Source organism: Panthera pardus, unplaced genomic scaffold, assembly GCF_024362965.1.
Source record: "Panthera pardus isolate Hobbes unplaced genomic scaffold, ASM2436296v1 HiC_scaffold_27, whole genome shotgun sequence".
Taxonomy (NCBI): Eukaryota; Metazoa; Chordata; class Mammalia; order Carnivora; family Felidae; genus Panthera; species Panthera pardus.
In genome coordinates, this window is record NW_026526843.1 from 20,583,509 (window position 1) to 20,600,558 (window position 17,050).

A 17,050-nucleotide genomic window follows, 5' to 3' on the forward strand; every position below is an offset into this window, starting at 1 on the left:
GTTTACAGTATAGTGATTAGCTACAAGAACTATTGGCCAAGATAAAGACACTCCAGCTTGTCCAAATCTAGCCCTACACACTACTGATTTCAAGTGGGCAACACCAATATGTTGCCTCCACAAGGCAATCCGCCTTCATCATCCCAAAGACAGGCTACACAACATTGTCTAGCCTACAACATCTCTGCGCCTCCTGTGTGTTCCTCAGAAGTGTCAAGTTCAACCTCAGTCATGGGGACCCTCCAGTCATCATATACTCTAGAGTGGCCATCAGGGTGACCTCAAGAAGCCAAGTCAAGTAAATGTAACACAGACCAGCCTGAAATAAGGGAAAAAATCCCATATTCCCACTAGAAAAATACCAAGGGGCTCCAAATTCCAAAATCCAAAGTTCACCATAATAGTGATAATCCTGAAAATTGTATAAAACATAATGGCACATCAGTATACAAAATGGCACATCAGTATACAAAATCTCTATTTACATTTTTCATGAGGGCCCAAATGTCTGAAAAAACTCATAGTCTTTCTCATGAAAAATTACCCATATTCCTCCTACTTAGAAACAAGCAATTCCATTGTTAATTCTTATTTTCCATTCAATTCTCCTTATAACATCATTATATTTGGTTCAATAGGATCTCCATTCAAAGCACCATTCCATGCCCAGTTCTCAGTACTATAATATTACAGGTTATGTGTTTCTTCCCATTAAGCAGGAAAATGATGCAAAACATACAAAAAAAATTAGGAAGACTCAATGTTGTCAAGATGTCAGTTCTTCCCAAATTGATCTGTAAATTGAACACAATTTCAATGAAAATCCCAGCAAGCTATTGTGTGGATATTAACTGATTCTAAAGTTTAAATGGAGAGGCAAAAGACCCAGAATAGCCAACTCAATATTGAAGGAGAACAAAGTTGGAGGGCTGACACTACCCAACTCTTAAATTTTTAAAAATGTTTGTTTATTTTTGACAGTGAGAGAGAAAGAGAGCATGAGTGGGGGAGGGACAGAGACAGAGGGAGACACAGAATCAGAAGCAGGCTTCAGGCTCTGAGCTGTCAGCACAGGGCCCAAAGTGGGGCTTGAACTCACAAACCATGAGATCATGACCTGAGCCAAAGTCAGATGCTCAACCGACTGAGCCACCCAGGGACCCCCAACTTTAAGACTTACTATAAAACTAGAGTAATCAAGAGGGTGTGGTATTGGGAAAACAATAGACAAACAGAATAATGGAACAGAATAGAAAGCCCATAAATAGACCAACATAGTCAACTGATCTTTCACAAAGGAGCAAAGATAGTCTTTTAGACAAATGGTGCTAGAAGAACTGGACACCCACATGTAAAAAAAAAATAAAAGAATTTAGACATAGACTTTAAACTCTTGATAAAAATAAACTCAAAATGAACGATAGACCTAAATGTAAAACACAAAACAAAAAAACTCCTGGAAGATAACATAGGATAAAACCTAGATGCTCTTGGGTATGGCAATGGCTTTTTAGATACAACACCAGAGACACAATGCATGAAAGAAATGATTGATAAGCTGTACTTCATTAAAATTTAAAAATCCTGTGAAAGATATCAAGGGAGTGAGAAGACAAGCCACAGATTGGGAGAAAATATTTTCAAAATACACATCTGATAAAGGATTATTGTTCAAAAAATATAAAGAACATTTAAACTCAAAAATAAGAAAACCAAAAATCTTATTGAAAAATGGGCAGAAGACCTGAAAATACACTTCACCAGAGAAGACATATAGATGGCAAGTAATCACATGAAACTATATTTCACATCATATGTCACCAGGGAAATGCAAATTAAAACAATGAGATACCACTACTCACCTTAGAATGGCCAAAATCTGGAACACTGACAACACAAAATGCTGGTGAGAATGTGTAGCAACAGCAATTCTCATTCATTGCTGGTGGAAATGTAAAATGGCAAGGCCACTTTGGAAGAAAGTTTGTAGGTATCTCACAAAACTAAGCTGACTCTCACCATATGATCTAGCTATTGTGCTCCTTGGTATTTACCACAAAGAGCTGAAAATTTATGTCCACACAAAAACTTGCACATGAATGCTTATAGCAGCTTTATTAATAATTGCCAAAACTTGGAAACAACAAAGATGTCTTTAAGTAGCTGAATGAAGATTTGAGGAAGATGGCGGCGTAGGAGAACGCTGGGCTCACCACGTCCTGCTGATCACTTAGATTCCAGCCACACCTGCCTAAATAACCCAGAAAACTGCTGGAAGACTAGAAGAATGGATTCTCCGGATCCAAGTGTAGACGAGAGGCCCACGGAAGAGGGTAGGAAGGACAGAGAGGTGGTGCGCACTACACGGACTGGTGGGAGGGAGCTGGGGCAGAGGGGCAGCCTGCTGGCAAAGCAGAGTCCCCAAATCTGGCTTGCAAAAGCAGAGGGGCTGGATGGGGAGTGTTCTGACAGCAAGTGGGACTTAACATCTGGAATGTTATAAGTCATCAGCTCTGCTCAGAGAGCGGGAGGGCTGGAGGACAACGGGAGGGAGAGTTGTTGAGCCCCGGACAACAGAGCTCAGCTTGGTGGGGAACAAAGGCACGCGCCAGTGCCATCCCCCTCGCCCATCCCCCAGCCAAAATCCCAAAGGGAACCAGTTCCTGTCAGGGAACTTGCTTGCACCGCGCAAACACCCAACGCTGTGCTTCTGTGGATCCATCTCTCCAGCGGCAGGTCTGACTCCTTCCTGGTGCCTGCAGGGCCCCTCCTGAAGCAGGTCTCTGAAGGAAAAGCCAGCCAAGCCTGCCCCTCCCACCCCTGTGCACCTTGCCAATCCACCCCAGCTAATACGCCAGATCCCCAGAACCACAAGCCTGGCAGTGTGCAAGTAGCCCAGATGGGCCACGCCACGCCACCCCACAGTGAATCCCGCCCCCAGGAGAGGGGAAGAGAAGGTACACACCAGTCTGACTGGGGCCCCAGCGGTGGGCTGGGGGCAGACATCAGGTCTGACTGTGGCCCCGCCCACCAACGCAAGTTATTCAAGACAACACAGGGGAAGTGCCCTGCAGTTCTGCACCACTCCAGGGACTATGGGAAGTGATGAAACGGAAGAATTCCCCTCAAAAGAAACTCGAGGAAATAGCAACAGCTAATGAACTGATCAAAAACGATTTAAACAATATAACAGAAAATGAATTTAGAATAATAATCATAAAATTAATCGCTGGGCTTGGAAACAGTATAGAGGACAGCAGAGAATCTATTGCTACAGAGATCAAGGGACTAAGAAACAACCAGGAGGAGCTAAAAAATGCTATTAATGAGCTGCAAAATAAAATGGAGGCGACCACAGCTCGGATTGAAGAGGTAGAGGAGAGAATAGGTGAACTAGAAGATAAAATTATGGAAAAAGAAGAAGCTGAGAAAAAGAGAGATAAAAAAATCCAGGAGTATGAGGGGAAAATTAGAGAACTAAGTGATTCATAAAGGGAAATAATCTATGCATAATTGGTATTCCAGAGGAGGAAGAGAGACGGAAAGGTGCTGAAGGTGTATTTGAAGAAATCATAGCTGAGAACTTCCCTGATCTGGGGAAGGAAAAAGGCATTGAAATCCAAGAGGCACAGAGAACACCCTTCAGACGTAACTTGAATCGATCTTCTGCACGACATATCAGAGTGAAACTGGCAAAATACAAGGATAAAGAGAAAATTCTGAAAGCAGCTAGGGATAAACGTGCTCTAACACATAAAGGGATACCTATAAGACTAGTGACAGATCTCTCTACTGAAACTTGGCAGGCCAGAAAGGAATGGCAGGAAATCTTCAATGTGATGAACAGAAAAAAATATGCAGCCGAGAATCCTTTATCCAGCAAATCTGTCATTTAGAATAGAAGGAGAGATAAAGGTCTTCCCAAACAAAAACTGAAGGAATTCATCACCACTAAACCAGCCCTACAAGAGATCCTAAGGGGGATCCTGTGAGACAAAGTACCAGAGACATCGCTACAAGCATGAAACCTACAGACATCACATTGACTCTAAACCCATATCTTTCTATAATAACACTGAATGTAAAAGGAATAAATGCGCCAACCAAAAGACATAGGGTATCAGAATGGATAAAAAACCAGGACCCATCTATTTGCTGTCTAAAAGAGACACATTTTAGACCTGAGGACACCTTCAGACTGAAAGTGAGGGGATGGAGAACTATTTATCATGCCACTGGAAGTCAAAAGAAAGCTGGAGTAGCCATACTTATATCAGACAAACTAGACTTTAAATTAAAGGCTGTAACAAGAGATGAAGAAGGGCATTATATAATAATTACAGGGTCTATCCATCAGGAAGAGCTAACAATTATAAATGTCTATGCGCCAAATACCGGAGCCCCCAAATATATAAAACAATTACTCATAAACATAAGCAACCTTATTGATAAGAATGTGGTCATTGCAGGGGACTTTAATACCCCACTTACAGAAATGGATAGATCATCTAGACACACGGTCAATAAAGAAACAAGGGCCCTGAATGATACATTGGATATGATGGACTTGACAGATATATTTAGAACTCTGCATCCCAAAGCAACAGAATATACTTTCTTCTCAAGAGCACATGGAACACTCTCCAAGATAGATCACATACTGGGTCACAAAACAGCCCTTCATAAGTATATAAGAATTGAGATCATACCATGCATACTTTCAGACCACAATGCTATGAAGCTTGAAATCAACCACAGGAAAAAGTCTGGAAAACCCCCAAAAGCATGGAGGTTAAAGAAAAACCTACTAAAGAATGAATGGGTCAACCAGGCAATTAGAGAAGAAATTAAAAAATATATGGAAACAAACGAAAATGAAAATACAACAATCCAAATGCTTTGGGATGCAGCGAAGGCAGTCCTGAGAGGAAAATACATTGCAATCCAGGCCTATCTCAAGAAACAAGAAAAATCCCAAATACAAAATCTAACAGCACACCTAAAGGAAATAGAAGCAGAACAGCAAAGACAGCCTAAACCCAGCCGAAGAAGAGAAATAATAAAGATGAGAGCAGAAATAAACAATATAGAATCTAAAAATCTGTAGAGCAGATCAATGAAACCAAGAGTTGTTTTTTTGAAAAAATAAACAAAATTGACAAACCTCTAGCCAGGCTTCTCAAAAAGAAAAGGGAGATGACCCAAATAGATAAAATCATGAATGAAAATGGAATTATTACAACCAATCCCTCAGAAATACAAGCAATTATCAGGGAATACTATGAAAAATTATATGCCAACAAACTGGACAACCTGAAAGAAATGGACAAATTCCTAAACACCCACACACTTACAAAACTCAATCAGGAGGAAATAGAAAGCTTGAACAGACCCATAACCAACGAAGAAATTGAATCAGTCATCAAAAATCTCCCAAAAAATAAGAGTCCGGGACCAGATGGCTTCCCAGGGGAGTTCTACCAGACATTTAAAGCAGAGATAATACCTATCCTTCTCAAGCTATTCCAAAAAATAGAAAGGGAAGGAAAACTTCCAGATTCACTCTATGAAGCCAGTATTACTTTGATTCCTAAACCAGACAGAGACCCAGTAAAAAAAGATAACTACAGGCCAATATCCCTGATGAATATGGATGCAAAAATTCTCAATAAGATACTAGAAAATCGAATTCAACAGCATATAAAAAGAATTATTCACTATGATCAAGTGGGATTCATTCCTGGGATGCAGGACTGGTTCAACATTCACAAATCAATGAATGTGATACATCACATTAATAAAAGAAAAGATAAGGGGCACCTGGGTGGCTCAGTCGGTTAAGCGGCCGACTTCGGCTCAGGTCACGATCTTACGGTCGGTGAGTTCGAGCCCTGCGTCGGGCTCTGTGCTGACAGCTCAGAGCCTGGAGCCTGTTTCAGATTCTGTGTCTCCCTCTCTCTGACCCTCCCCCATTCATGCTCTGTCTCCCTCTGTCTCAAAAATAAATAAACGTTAAAAAAAATTTAAAAAAAATAAAAGAAAAGATAAGAACCATATGATCCTGTCAATTGATGTAGAAAAAGCATTTGACAAAATTCAGCATCCTTTTTAAATAAAAACCCTTGAGAAAGTCGGGATAGAAGGAACATACTTAAACATCATAAAAACCATTTATGAAAAGCCCACAGCTAACATCATCCTCAACGGGGAAAAACTGAGAGCTTTTTCCCCGAGATCAGGAACATGACAGGGATGCCCACTCCCACCGCTGTTGTTTAACATAGTGTTGGAAGTTCTAGCATCAGCAATCAGACAACAAAAGGAAATCAAAGGCATCAAAATTGGCAAAGATGAAGTCAAGCTTTCACTTTTTGCAGATGACATGATACTATACATGGAAAATCCGATAGACTCCACCAAAAGTCTGCTAGAACTGATGATACATGAATTCAGCAAAGTTGCAGGATACAAAATCAATGTACAGAAATCAGTTGCATTCTTATACACTAATAATGAAGCAACAGAAAGACAAATAAAGAAACTGATCCCATTCACAATTGCACCAAGAAGCATAAAATACCTAGGAATAAATCTAACCAAAGATGTACAAGATCTGTATGCTGAAAACTATAGGAAGCTTATGAAGGAAATTGAAGAGGATATAACGAAATGGAAAAACATTCCATGCTCATGGATTGGAAGAATAAGTATTGTCAAAATGTCAATACTACCCAAAGCTATCTACACATTCAATGCAATCCCAATCAAAATTGCACCAGCATTCTTCTCGAAGCTAGAACAAGCAATCCTAAAATTCATATGAAACCACACAAGGCCCCAAATGGGCAAAGTAATTTTGAAGAAGACCAAAGCAGGAGGCATCATAATCCCAGACTTTAGCCTCTACTACAAAGCTGTAATCATGAAGACAGCATGGTATTGGCACAAAAACAGACACATAGACCAATGGAGTAGAATAGAAACCCCAGAACTGGACCCACAAACGTATGGTCAACTAATCTTTGACAAAGCAGGAAAGAATATCCAATGGAAAAAAGACAGTCTCTTTAACAAATGGTGCTGGGAGAACTGGACAGCAACATGCAGAAGGTTGAAACTAGACCACTTTCTCACACCATTCACAAAAATAAACTCAAAATGGATAAAGGACCTGAATGTGAGACAGGAAACCATCAAAACCCTAGAGGAGAAAGCAGGAAAAGACCTCTCTGACCTCAGCCGTAGCAATCTCTTACTCGACACATCCCCAAAGGCAAGGGAATTAAAAGCAAAAATGAACTATTGGGACCTCATGAAGATAAAAAGCTTCTGCACAGCAAAGGAAACAATAAATAAAACTAAAAGGGAACCAATGGAATGGGAAAAGATATTTGCAAATGACATATCGGACAAAGGGCTAGTATCCAAAATGTATAAAGAGCTCACCAAACTCCACACCCGAAAAACAAATAATCCAGTGAAGAAATGGGCAGAAAACATGAATAGACACTTCTCTAAAGAAGACATCCAGATGGCCAACAGGCACATGAAAAGATGCTCAACATCGCTCCTCATCAGGGAAATACAAATCAAAACCACACTCAGATATCACCTCACACCAGTCAGAGTGACCAAAATGAACAAATCAGGAGACTATAGATGCTGGAGAGGATGTGGAGAAACGGGAACCCTCTTGCACTGTTGGTGGGAATGCAAACTGGTGCAGCCGCTCTGGAAAACAGTGTGAAGGTTCCTCAAAAAATTAAAAATAGACCTACCCTATGACCCAGCAATAGCACTGCTAGGAATTTACCCAAGGGATACAGGAGTACTGATGCATAGGGGCACTTGGACCCCAATGTTTATAGCAGCACTCTCAACAATAGCCAAATTGTGGAAAAAGCCTAAATGTCCACCAACTGATGAATGGATAAAGAAATTGTGGTTTATATACACAATGGAGTACTACGTGGCAATGAGAAAGAATGATATATGGCCCTTTGTAGCAACGTGGATAGAACTGGAGAGTGTTATGCTAAGTGAAATAAGCCATACAGAGAAAGACAGATACCATATGTTTTCACTCTTATGTGGATCCTGAGAAACTTAACAGAAACCCATGCGGAGGGGAAGAGGAAAAAAAAAAGAGGTTAGAGTGGAAGAGAGCCAAAGCATAAGAGACTCTTAAAAACTGAGAACAAACTGAGGGTTGATGGGGGGTGGGAGGGAGAGGGGGTGGCTGATGGGTATTGAAGAGGGCATCTTTTGGGATGAGCACTGGATGTTGTATGGAAAACAATTTGACAATAAATTTCATATATTAAAAAATATTTTAAAAAATAAGTCATGTGTAAAAGAAAGAAAAATAAGTAGCTGAATGGATAAACTATGGTGCATCCAGACAATGGAATATTATTAAGCATTAAAAAGAAATGAGTTATCAAGTCATGAAAAGACATGGAAAAATCTTCAATGTATATTACTAAATAAAAGAAGTCAATCTGAAAAGGATATATACTATATAATTCCAGCTGCATGACATTCTGAGAAAAGCAAAACTGTGGAGACAGTAAAAAGATCAGTTTTTGCTAGGATTTAGTGGGGAGGAAAGGATGAATGGGCAGAACACATAGGATTTTTAAGGCAATGAAACTACTTTTTATAATATTATAATGGTGGATATATGTCATTATATTTGTCAAAACCCAGAGGATGTACAACACCAAGAATAAACTTAATGTAAACGAGTTTGAGTAATTGTAATAAATGTATCACCATATTGTGAGATGTCAATAGTGTAGGGGGTTGTGTGTGTTGGGGGGAGTAATGAGTATACAGGAAATTTCTATATTTCCCACTCAATTTTGCTGTGAACCAAAACTTGCTCTAAAAAATAAAGTTTATTAATTAAAAATAATGCAAAATTATGGCTGCATACCTTTTTTTATAATTACATCTGCAATGAATGATCTTAATTGCAGATAAGGCCACATTCTGATATACTGGAGGTTAGGATTTCACCATATGAATTTTGGGAGGATATAATCCAACACATAGCAATCTTAAATAATTAAGGGGAGTAATTTCTGTCTGTACATGCATTCTCCCACAGAAAATTTATTATAGTCCACAGCAAAAACTTCATTGACCCAAGAATGGTAATTCAGAGGAGCTATTGTAATCTGACTGTGTGTAAACATTTAGAATGTTATTGGCTGTGAGTACCCAAAATACGATTCAATGTCAGCCATGTGAGTGAGCCATCTTGGGTTTCCAGCCCAGTCATGCCTGCATATCATTAAATTCCCAGCTCACATCTTCAACCACATGAGAAACCCTAAGTGAGAACCGCCCAGCTAAACTTTCCCCTAGTTTGTAACTCACAAAATTGTGAGCAAAATAAAATGGTTGTTGTAAGCCAGTATGCTTTGGATAATTGGTTACCAATTGGTTACCAACAAAAGTAACTTAAATAGAAAAAGTTTCCAGATTACACAAAGAACTCCTATGAAGCATAAAAATGAGAAACTTCCAATAAAGAAATGGGAAAGATTAGTAAGAATTTCAAATAAAAGGAATCAGAAATGGACCCCTAACTAAGGTATTAAACCTCATTTATAATCAGAGAAATTCAAAGTAAAACATAAGAAATAACAATTGACATCCCTCTAAATTGGCAACATTTAAGTCACATAATATGTTGGTGATGATGTGGAAATTGATAGAGGTATAAACTGGTATATCAAGCTGAAGAACAGTTTGACAATGTATCTTAACACTAAAAATAGTCTTTGACCCAGCAATGCCACTGCTAGGTACGTACCATAGTGAAACTCTCCAACAATATTTTAGAGAAGCTTTATTTGTGATACTAAAAATGAGAAACAACTTAAATATCCATCAGTGTGAAAACTTATAAGTACATTTTTGTATACACACACACACACCCATACACATACATACACCCCTACAATGGAATATTATACAGAAGTGAAAATTGATGAACCGAACTTGCATGTATCAAAATGGTGATTCTCACAATGATTAGTTAACTAGATGGGTGAATACCAACAATATGATACCATTCATACAAAGTTTAAAACATGAGAACACAATACTTCCAGTTGTTTAAGATAAATTTATTTGCAGTGGAAATACAAAAGAAATGCAAATGTATAACATTGCTTCCCTCTATGGGGCAGAGAGCAAGAAGCTATTGGGAAGGAGTATGCAAAAAGGTTAACTTCATTGGCAGTGTTTTACATCTTAGGTACTAGGTATCAGAGTATTGGTTGCACTTTTTATAACCTTTTGTATGTTTAATGTTGTAGAATGTATTTTTTATAGTATTTACTTACCAGAAACTCTGGTAAAAAAAAAAAAAAAAATCCCAGGTCTATCTCAGACCCAGCAGATCAGACTCCCCAGAGGTAGGGCTCAGGAATTTGTTCTCTAAATAACCCTGACACTACTGGTCTAAGCTAGGAGAAGGCCACTCCAGTGGAGGTGGCCTCCTTCATGCTTTATTATACTTTCCACTTTATAAGTGGAATTTATCTACCGGTTCCTCAATTTTCGTGCTTTTGTGCTAGAACCATGCAAGGCAATGGAGACATAAAAACAAATAAGATATTTTTACTGGCTTGAAAATTCTTCTATTTAAATAGAAGAGACATTATTCTTTACCATCCTTTAAGCACAGAGTCAAGGAGGCCCTAAAACCAGAGGAAAGGTTATCTCCAATTACAAAAGGGTTCAAAAACTTTCAAACCAAGCATATTGAAATATATCACTTCAACCCTGGTGTCTCCAAATCACTCTTTCCTGACATCCAGGATATACACAGATCTGCTGCATTGCACCTGGCTGGGACCTCTACATGCCTTTTCCCAGAGAAATCCTGAATGCCCCCTTTTTCCTTGGAGATGCCTTTGCATCTCCCCTTGATGTCTCATAACTTTGCCATTTACTCATTGTGTCATTTTGGGCTGGTTGTGTTCCTTCACTGAGACTCATTTCTGCTTCTGTAAGTTGAGTAGATGGTTAAGTCCTCTGAGTGGCAAAACTGGGAACTGTATGTAGTCTTCTAGATAACTATGCTATTTCATTGCCATCCCAGGATCACAAAAAGCTGATTTGGAAATTGGCAACCAAGTGTTTTATAAGAGACATGGATTTTGAGTAACTTAGATGTTTTTAAGAAAAAAAGATACACATGGTAGACTTTCAAAGCACCCCTGAGTAGTCCCTATTCCATATGCCATAGAAAGTGAATCACCACTTTTGGAGAAAAACAATTTTTAACAATTTTCCCATTTTCTTACATGATTGAATAGAAGGAAACCTACAAATCTAAAGTTGAGCCAATTTACTCTCTAGTAAATATGAGGAGAATTTTTCCTCCTCACATGGACTGTGAGTGGACGGAAATAAGGGAAGTAAATTCTAACGTGGATGACATAATCAGAATAGAAATAGTCCTAAGTCTACTCAAAGGGCTATAGGGACCAATTTAGAATCTAATTTCAATTCCACCTGCATTAAGGTGCATGCTTTTGGATATGTCCCTTCACCTCTCTGAGCCTCATGAGTCAAATAAGGATGCTAATACCTATCTCTCAGGGCTCTGGTGAGAGGTAAAAGAAATAAGTTTTATCAAGTCATGGTAGGAACGTTTATCCAGTTTGAGCAGAGAAAAGCACTTAGAGGTCATTATTACATGGTCCCTGTCAGGCAAACAGAATGCATCATCACAATGTGGAGTGGGAATGCAAGTGAACAGTTCTTTTTTTATATTAAATATAATTTATTGTCAAATTAGTTTCCATACAACACCCAGTGCTCATCTCAACAGGTGCCCTCATCAATGCCCATCACCCACTTTCCCCTCTCCCTCACCCCCTATCAACCCTCAGTTTGTTCTCAGTATTTAAGGGGCACTTGTACCCCAATGTTTATAGCAGCAAGTGAACAGTTCTATGCCACACCCAGTACAAGGTGTCTCTCCAGACTTGGCTGGATGGGTGAGCCTAACCTAGGCATTCACCAAAGGTCCCTCCTTCTGTAGCTTGGGAGAGCTCTGCACACAGGAGGTGAGGATGTAGTTGGCAGAGCAGGCAGGAGCACAGACCACTGGACCTTTTGCCTGAAGGGCAATCATTCCTTTCCTCTTTCTGATACCACTGGGACCCTACAGATGCAGTACAACCCACAGCCCACTGCCATCACGAAAAGGCAGGTCCAAGGGATTGGGCTCCAAATGGAGTGCTTTCTTTTCCAGACAGTGGACTTGCAGCACTCAAAATGGAAAAGGACCAAGCAAACCAGTACGCTGGGTCACCCTCCTTGGGGCAGGGCCCTGGCACTGGGGCAGCGACGCATCTTGGCCCGTCGTGTGCCCACAGCGGCCACGGCCCCCGCGCGAGTATGGGGACTGCTGACCCCCGGTTGCGGTGGTGTGTGCGAGCGCTCATGTGCGCAGGTGGCATCTATTCCACGTAGTCGCACCTGGACGAAGTGCTTCTCGCCTAGCTGGGACAGGACCCGTTCTGGGTGGAGTGGAGGAGGGGCGGAAACAGGTGAAGGAGCCCCAGAACGCTCCCCCATCCCGCGCTCCACCCATGCCAGAATGCAGCGCTGGCGGGCGCATCTCGGGCCTGCCCAGCGGCTCTCTGGTGGGCACCCGGGGATATGGACCCCTCGCCAGGCTGACGCCCCGAGAGCATGTTCCGGGAGGGGCGGGCGGTGGGCAGGGTTGGGTCTAGGATGGGGGCACTGGCTCTCGGGTCCCCAGGGTCCCCACCTGTGCCAGCGCCCCCTCGGGGGCGGGGGAAGGAGCAGGTGACGTCACGCGCGGTCCCGGGGTGCCCGCGGCGGTGGCCACAGCCTGGCCGCGTGACCCGCGCGCGCCAATGGCCCGGCGGTCTCCGGGGCGACGCGGAGGGTCCGCGCTCCGCCGCCACTGCGCCCCCGCCCCGAGTCCGCACTGCAGAGAGTGGTGGCGAGCAGGCGCCGGCGCGCTAGCCCACGTGCCGCGCTGAGAGAGGGACAGGGAGAGGAAGAAGGAGAGGGAGTGAGAGGCAGCCAGGAAAAGAGGGGCGCACGACCCCGCTGCCGCTCGGCGCAGCCCCTGTGCCCCACCTGCTGGGACCTCGACGAGGAAGGACCCCGACCCAGAGGAAGGTAGGTACCAGAACCGGGGAGGGTGTGCTCAGCCCTCCGGGAGTCCCGCCCGCCCGCCCCAGTAGGACTGCGGCAGCCCGCGGGGGCGAGAGGGACGCGGTGGGGAGGGGGCCGTGGCCCCGGCAGGCGGGTGGAAGGCGGGGCAGGGGTCTAGCCTGGGCTGCAAAGGCACTGCCCCGGGGGAGGAGGGTCACCTGGGGGGTGGGCGCGGCGGGGCGGTGGGGGGCGCTTAACCTCGCTCTCGCCTCGTTTGTATTCACAGGCTGTGGAGATCTGGGCTGTCTGCTGTCGCCCTGGGAGTTGGCCTGATACATGTGCACCACGCAGTGATCATTATCCCCTAAATTAGGCTCCACAGAGATTGGGGACATGCCATTGACCCTGTTGCAGGATTGGTGTCGGGGGGAACATCTGAACACGCAGAGGTCCATGCTTATCCTGGGGATTCCTGAGGACTGTGGTGAGGATGAATTTGAGGAGACTCTTCAGGATGCTCTCAGGCACCTGGGCAGGTATAGGGTCATTGGCAGGATGTTCAGGAGGGAAGAGAATGCCCAAGCATTTCTCTTGGAGCTTGCCCAAGATATTGACTATGCTTTGATCCCCAGGGAAATACCCGGAAAGGGAGGGCCCTGGGAAGTGGTTGTAAAACCTCGGAACTCAGATGGGGAATTTCTCAATAGACTGAACCGCTTCTTAGAGGAAGAGAGGCGGACAGTGTCAGATATGAACAGAGTGCTTGGATCAGACACCAACTGCCCTGCTCCAAGAGTGGCCATATCACCTGACTTCTGGACCTGGGCCCAGACCCTGGGGGCAGCAGTGCAGCCTCTGCTAGAACAAATGTTGTACAGAGAACTAAGAGTCTTTTCTGGGAACAGTGTGTCCATCCCAGGGGCGTTGGCCTTTGAAGCCTGGCTTGAGCACACCACTGAGGTGCTACAGATGTGGCAGGTGCCTGAGGGTGAAAAGAGGCGGCGGCTGATGGAATGCTTGCGGGGCCCTGCTCTGCAGGTGGTCAGTGGGCTCCGGGCCAACAATGCTGCCATAACTGTGGAGGAGTGCCTGGCAGCCCTGCAACAGGTATTTGGACCTGTGGAAAGTCGTAAAATCGCCCATGTGAAATTTTATAAGGCCTATCAGGAGGTAGGAGAGAAAGTCTCCAGCTTTGTGTTGCGTTTGGAACCCCTGCTCCAAAGAGCTGTAGAAAAAAATGCAGTATTGCGAAGGAATGTGAATCAGGCTCGCCTGAAACAAGTCTTAAGTGGGGCTACCCTTACTGACAAACTTCGAGACAGGCTTAAGTTGATGAAACAGCGAAGGAAACCACCTGGTTTCCTGGCACTGGTGAAGCTCCTGCGTGAGGAGGAGGAGTGGGAGGCCACTTTTGGTCCAGAAAGGGGGAGGCTACAGGGGCTGGATGCAGGAGTAAGGGCATCTGCCAGAGCCAATGCTCTCAGAGCAGTGTCTTTTGCTGCCCCTGACAGCACTCTTCAGGCCAGGCCTTCCCAAGGTTCCCGGCGCAGGAGGGGCAGAGGACAGCATCGAAGGGGGCGTGTGCTGAGGGCCAGCTCCCGAGGTTCAGGAAAACGGAAACATCACACATTCTGCTATAGCTGTGGAGAAGATGGCCACATCAGGGCACAGTGTAGCAACCCTCCAAACCCGCTCTTGGTAAAGCAGAAGAGACAGGCTGCAATGGAGTCGGGAAATGGGAACAGGGCTTGGGAAAAGAGCCATCCCAAGCCCAAAGCCAAGTAGGCTCAGGAGAACAGGGCACCTCTTCTTATTTCAGGCAGAGGAAACAAAAGAGATATTGGAAAAAGGGAAAGGGGCAGCCCACAGAAACAGCAGGGGACTTGAGTGGGGTAGAGGGGCAAAGAAGCCATGACCAGGCTGAGCCCCCTCATCCTCTGCCAGATGAAAAAGACTCCACTCACCAAGCTACATGGGACTCAGTGAAGGCCAACAACAGTGCACTGAAGAGGTGCCAGAGACACAACTGGGGGGTTGCCCCAGCCAGCACATGGGGTGCACCAGCTGCAGGCAAAGACCCCAACACAGCAGAGGCTGAAGAAAGTGGAGCTGGGGACTCATTCATCAGCCCCATCATCTGGCCACCCCCAAATGCCCACCCTGTGGGCTCTGAGCTAAAGATGCCAACTGACCTCCAGGCCATGTGGGGCCTGGAGGAGCCTTCCCCAGGACCAGCCCTGCCTGAAGGAGTCATCTCAGGCAAAGAAGAGCTGTACAACAGAGAGGTAATGCCCCAGACAGGAGGCCACATGGTCCAGCCTGTTTTCAATATTATCTATCTACACTATTCTAGGGGACCCCCAGGAAGGCAGCGCCCTCAAGCCCCTGCACAAGTGAGGGTAGGAGAACCAAAGGCTCTGGGAGACTAGCACCAGCCTACAGGCAGTTTCCTTCTGCTACAGCCTGGAAGGGCTATAGGGGCAAGGATAGCAAAAACTACGAGGAGAAGATCCTTGGGCCAGAGCTTCAGCTCAGCCTGGCAGGTGGGAGTACTGGTACTTGGTGGGCCAGTACCTCACAGCTGGCTTTGGTGTGAGTGAGTGTGTAGCAGAGAAACTTTGGTTCCAAAGCAGGAGGAGGAGGAAGAGAAAGAGAAGGAAGTGGAAGAGGAGGAGGAGAAAAGGGTGTAGGAGAGAAGGAAGAGAAAGAGGTAAAGAAGGAGGAGGAAGAAAAGGTAGAGGGGAGGAGGAGGAGGGGGTAGGGCTTGGTGGTGGGAGGTTGTTCTGCTTTTGTTTATACAGTGCCACTGGAGACCAGGAGCCTGCAGGCAAGGAGGCCTGGGACTGGCCTGGTGAACGACAACTCAGCAGCTGGCAATGCCAAGGCCAGCACCAAACCCTGTCAATTCAGGCAGCCAGCCTGGGAAGCACTCCTGAGTGGCTGGCCCTAGCCTAGGTGAGGGGCACCTGAAAATGTCTGCCACCCACACTGGCCTGGGAGATGTTAGGAGCCGTCTCAAGGGTGCCGGCCCCTCGGGCCGCCGAAGAGGGGGACCCTCGTTCACTGACTCCTGGAGCACGTCGCTCCACGCTCTGGGAAGCCCACTTGTGTCTCTGTAGGCCCCTTAGTGACCCCCATGTCAAGTGGCACCCCCCAGCTCCCCCTACACACACCCTAGTTACCATTCCTGTGCAGAGCCTTGAGGTGTGCAGGAGCCCGCGGCGGGTGTCCTGGCCTAACGCAGCAGCCACCTCTCAGCCCCGGGTGTGTGGCACAAGCTTCAGTGCGAGCCCAGGCTCTGCTCGCTGTCGTGCGGTGTTGTGAGCTCAGCCTCTGCTTCCTCGGTGTAGGTTTAGGCCAACTGCTGCTTGTTCTTGTGGAGATGTGTGTGTGTTCTTATCTGAGCAGCCGCCCCCACCCCACCCCGGAGACCTGTCGAAGCCCAGTCCCAGGAGCTGGCGGGAAGGACAGAAGAAGGCATGGCTGGTGCTCACCCCGCGACCTCAGGAAAGAGGAACTGGACCAAGGACAGAGGTGGCCTTCGGGAGTCTCCGTGGAAACCGTGCTGTGATGTGCCACTCTCTTGTTACTTGTGACTCAGTTTCTTTGGCTTGTCCGAGGGTCCCCGTCTGCATTTTCCAGCATCCTGTTTCTGTCCTGTGCAGGCCATAGGGCAGGACCAGTCCCCACCATGTTGGCCAGAGTGGAGAGTGCCCTGGAGTGAGGGGCCATGGCCCTCCATCATCCTGGCCCTCCATGGCATCCATCATCCTGGCCAGAGGCCGATCATGGGGCCCTCAGGAAGAGAGACTATGGCAGGAGGGCCACGGTGTTGGGGGAAACAGAGGCACCTTGTTCAGGACCCCAAGAGTAGGGGTCCACGACCTGTGGG

The 17,050-nt window shown here is 45.2% G+C and overlaps 1 protein-coding gene across 2 annotated transcripts; it reads left to right on the forward strand.

The window, feature by feature from the left end:
• The first annotated feature begins 13,551 nt into the window (after window positions 1–13,551).
• Window positions 13,552–16,346, forward strand: PNMA3 (PNMA family member 3). 2 transcript variants are annotated; one of them, XR_002076898.2, is made up of 2 exons: window positions 13,552–15,443; window positions 15,960–16,346. XR_002076898.2 is itself a non-coding variant. In XM_019438246.2 (1 exon), exon 1 carries the CDS (start codon window positions 13,552–13,554, stop codon window positions 14,941–14,943), a length of 1,392 nt encoding a protein of 463 aa, XP_019293791.2. In that variant the 3' UTR covers window positions 14,944–16,346. The 2 variants fall into 2 exon arrangements, 1 of the variants encoding a protein (XP_019293791.2); XM_019438246.2 differs by having other exon boundaries at window positions 13,552–16,346.
• The last annotated feature ends 704 nt before the right edge of the window (window positions 16,347–17,050 follow it).

Bases quoted from the DNA above. Each gene is read 5' to 3' on its own strand.
- PNMA3 (XM_019438246.2), top strand. From the start codon at position 13,552: ATGCCATTGACCCTGTTGCAGGATTGGTGTCGGGGGGAACATCTGAAC.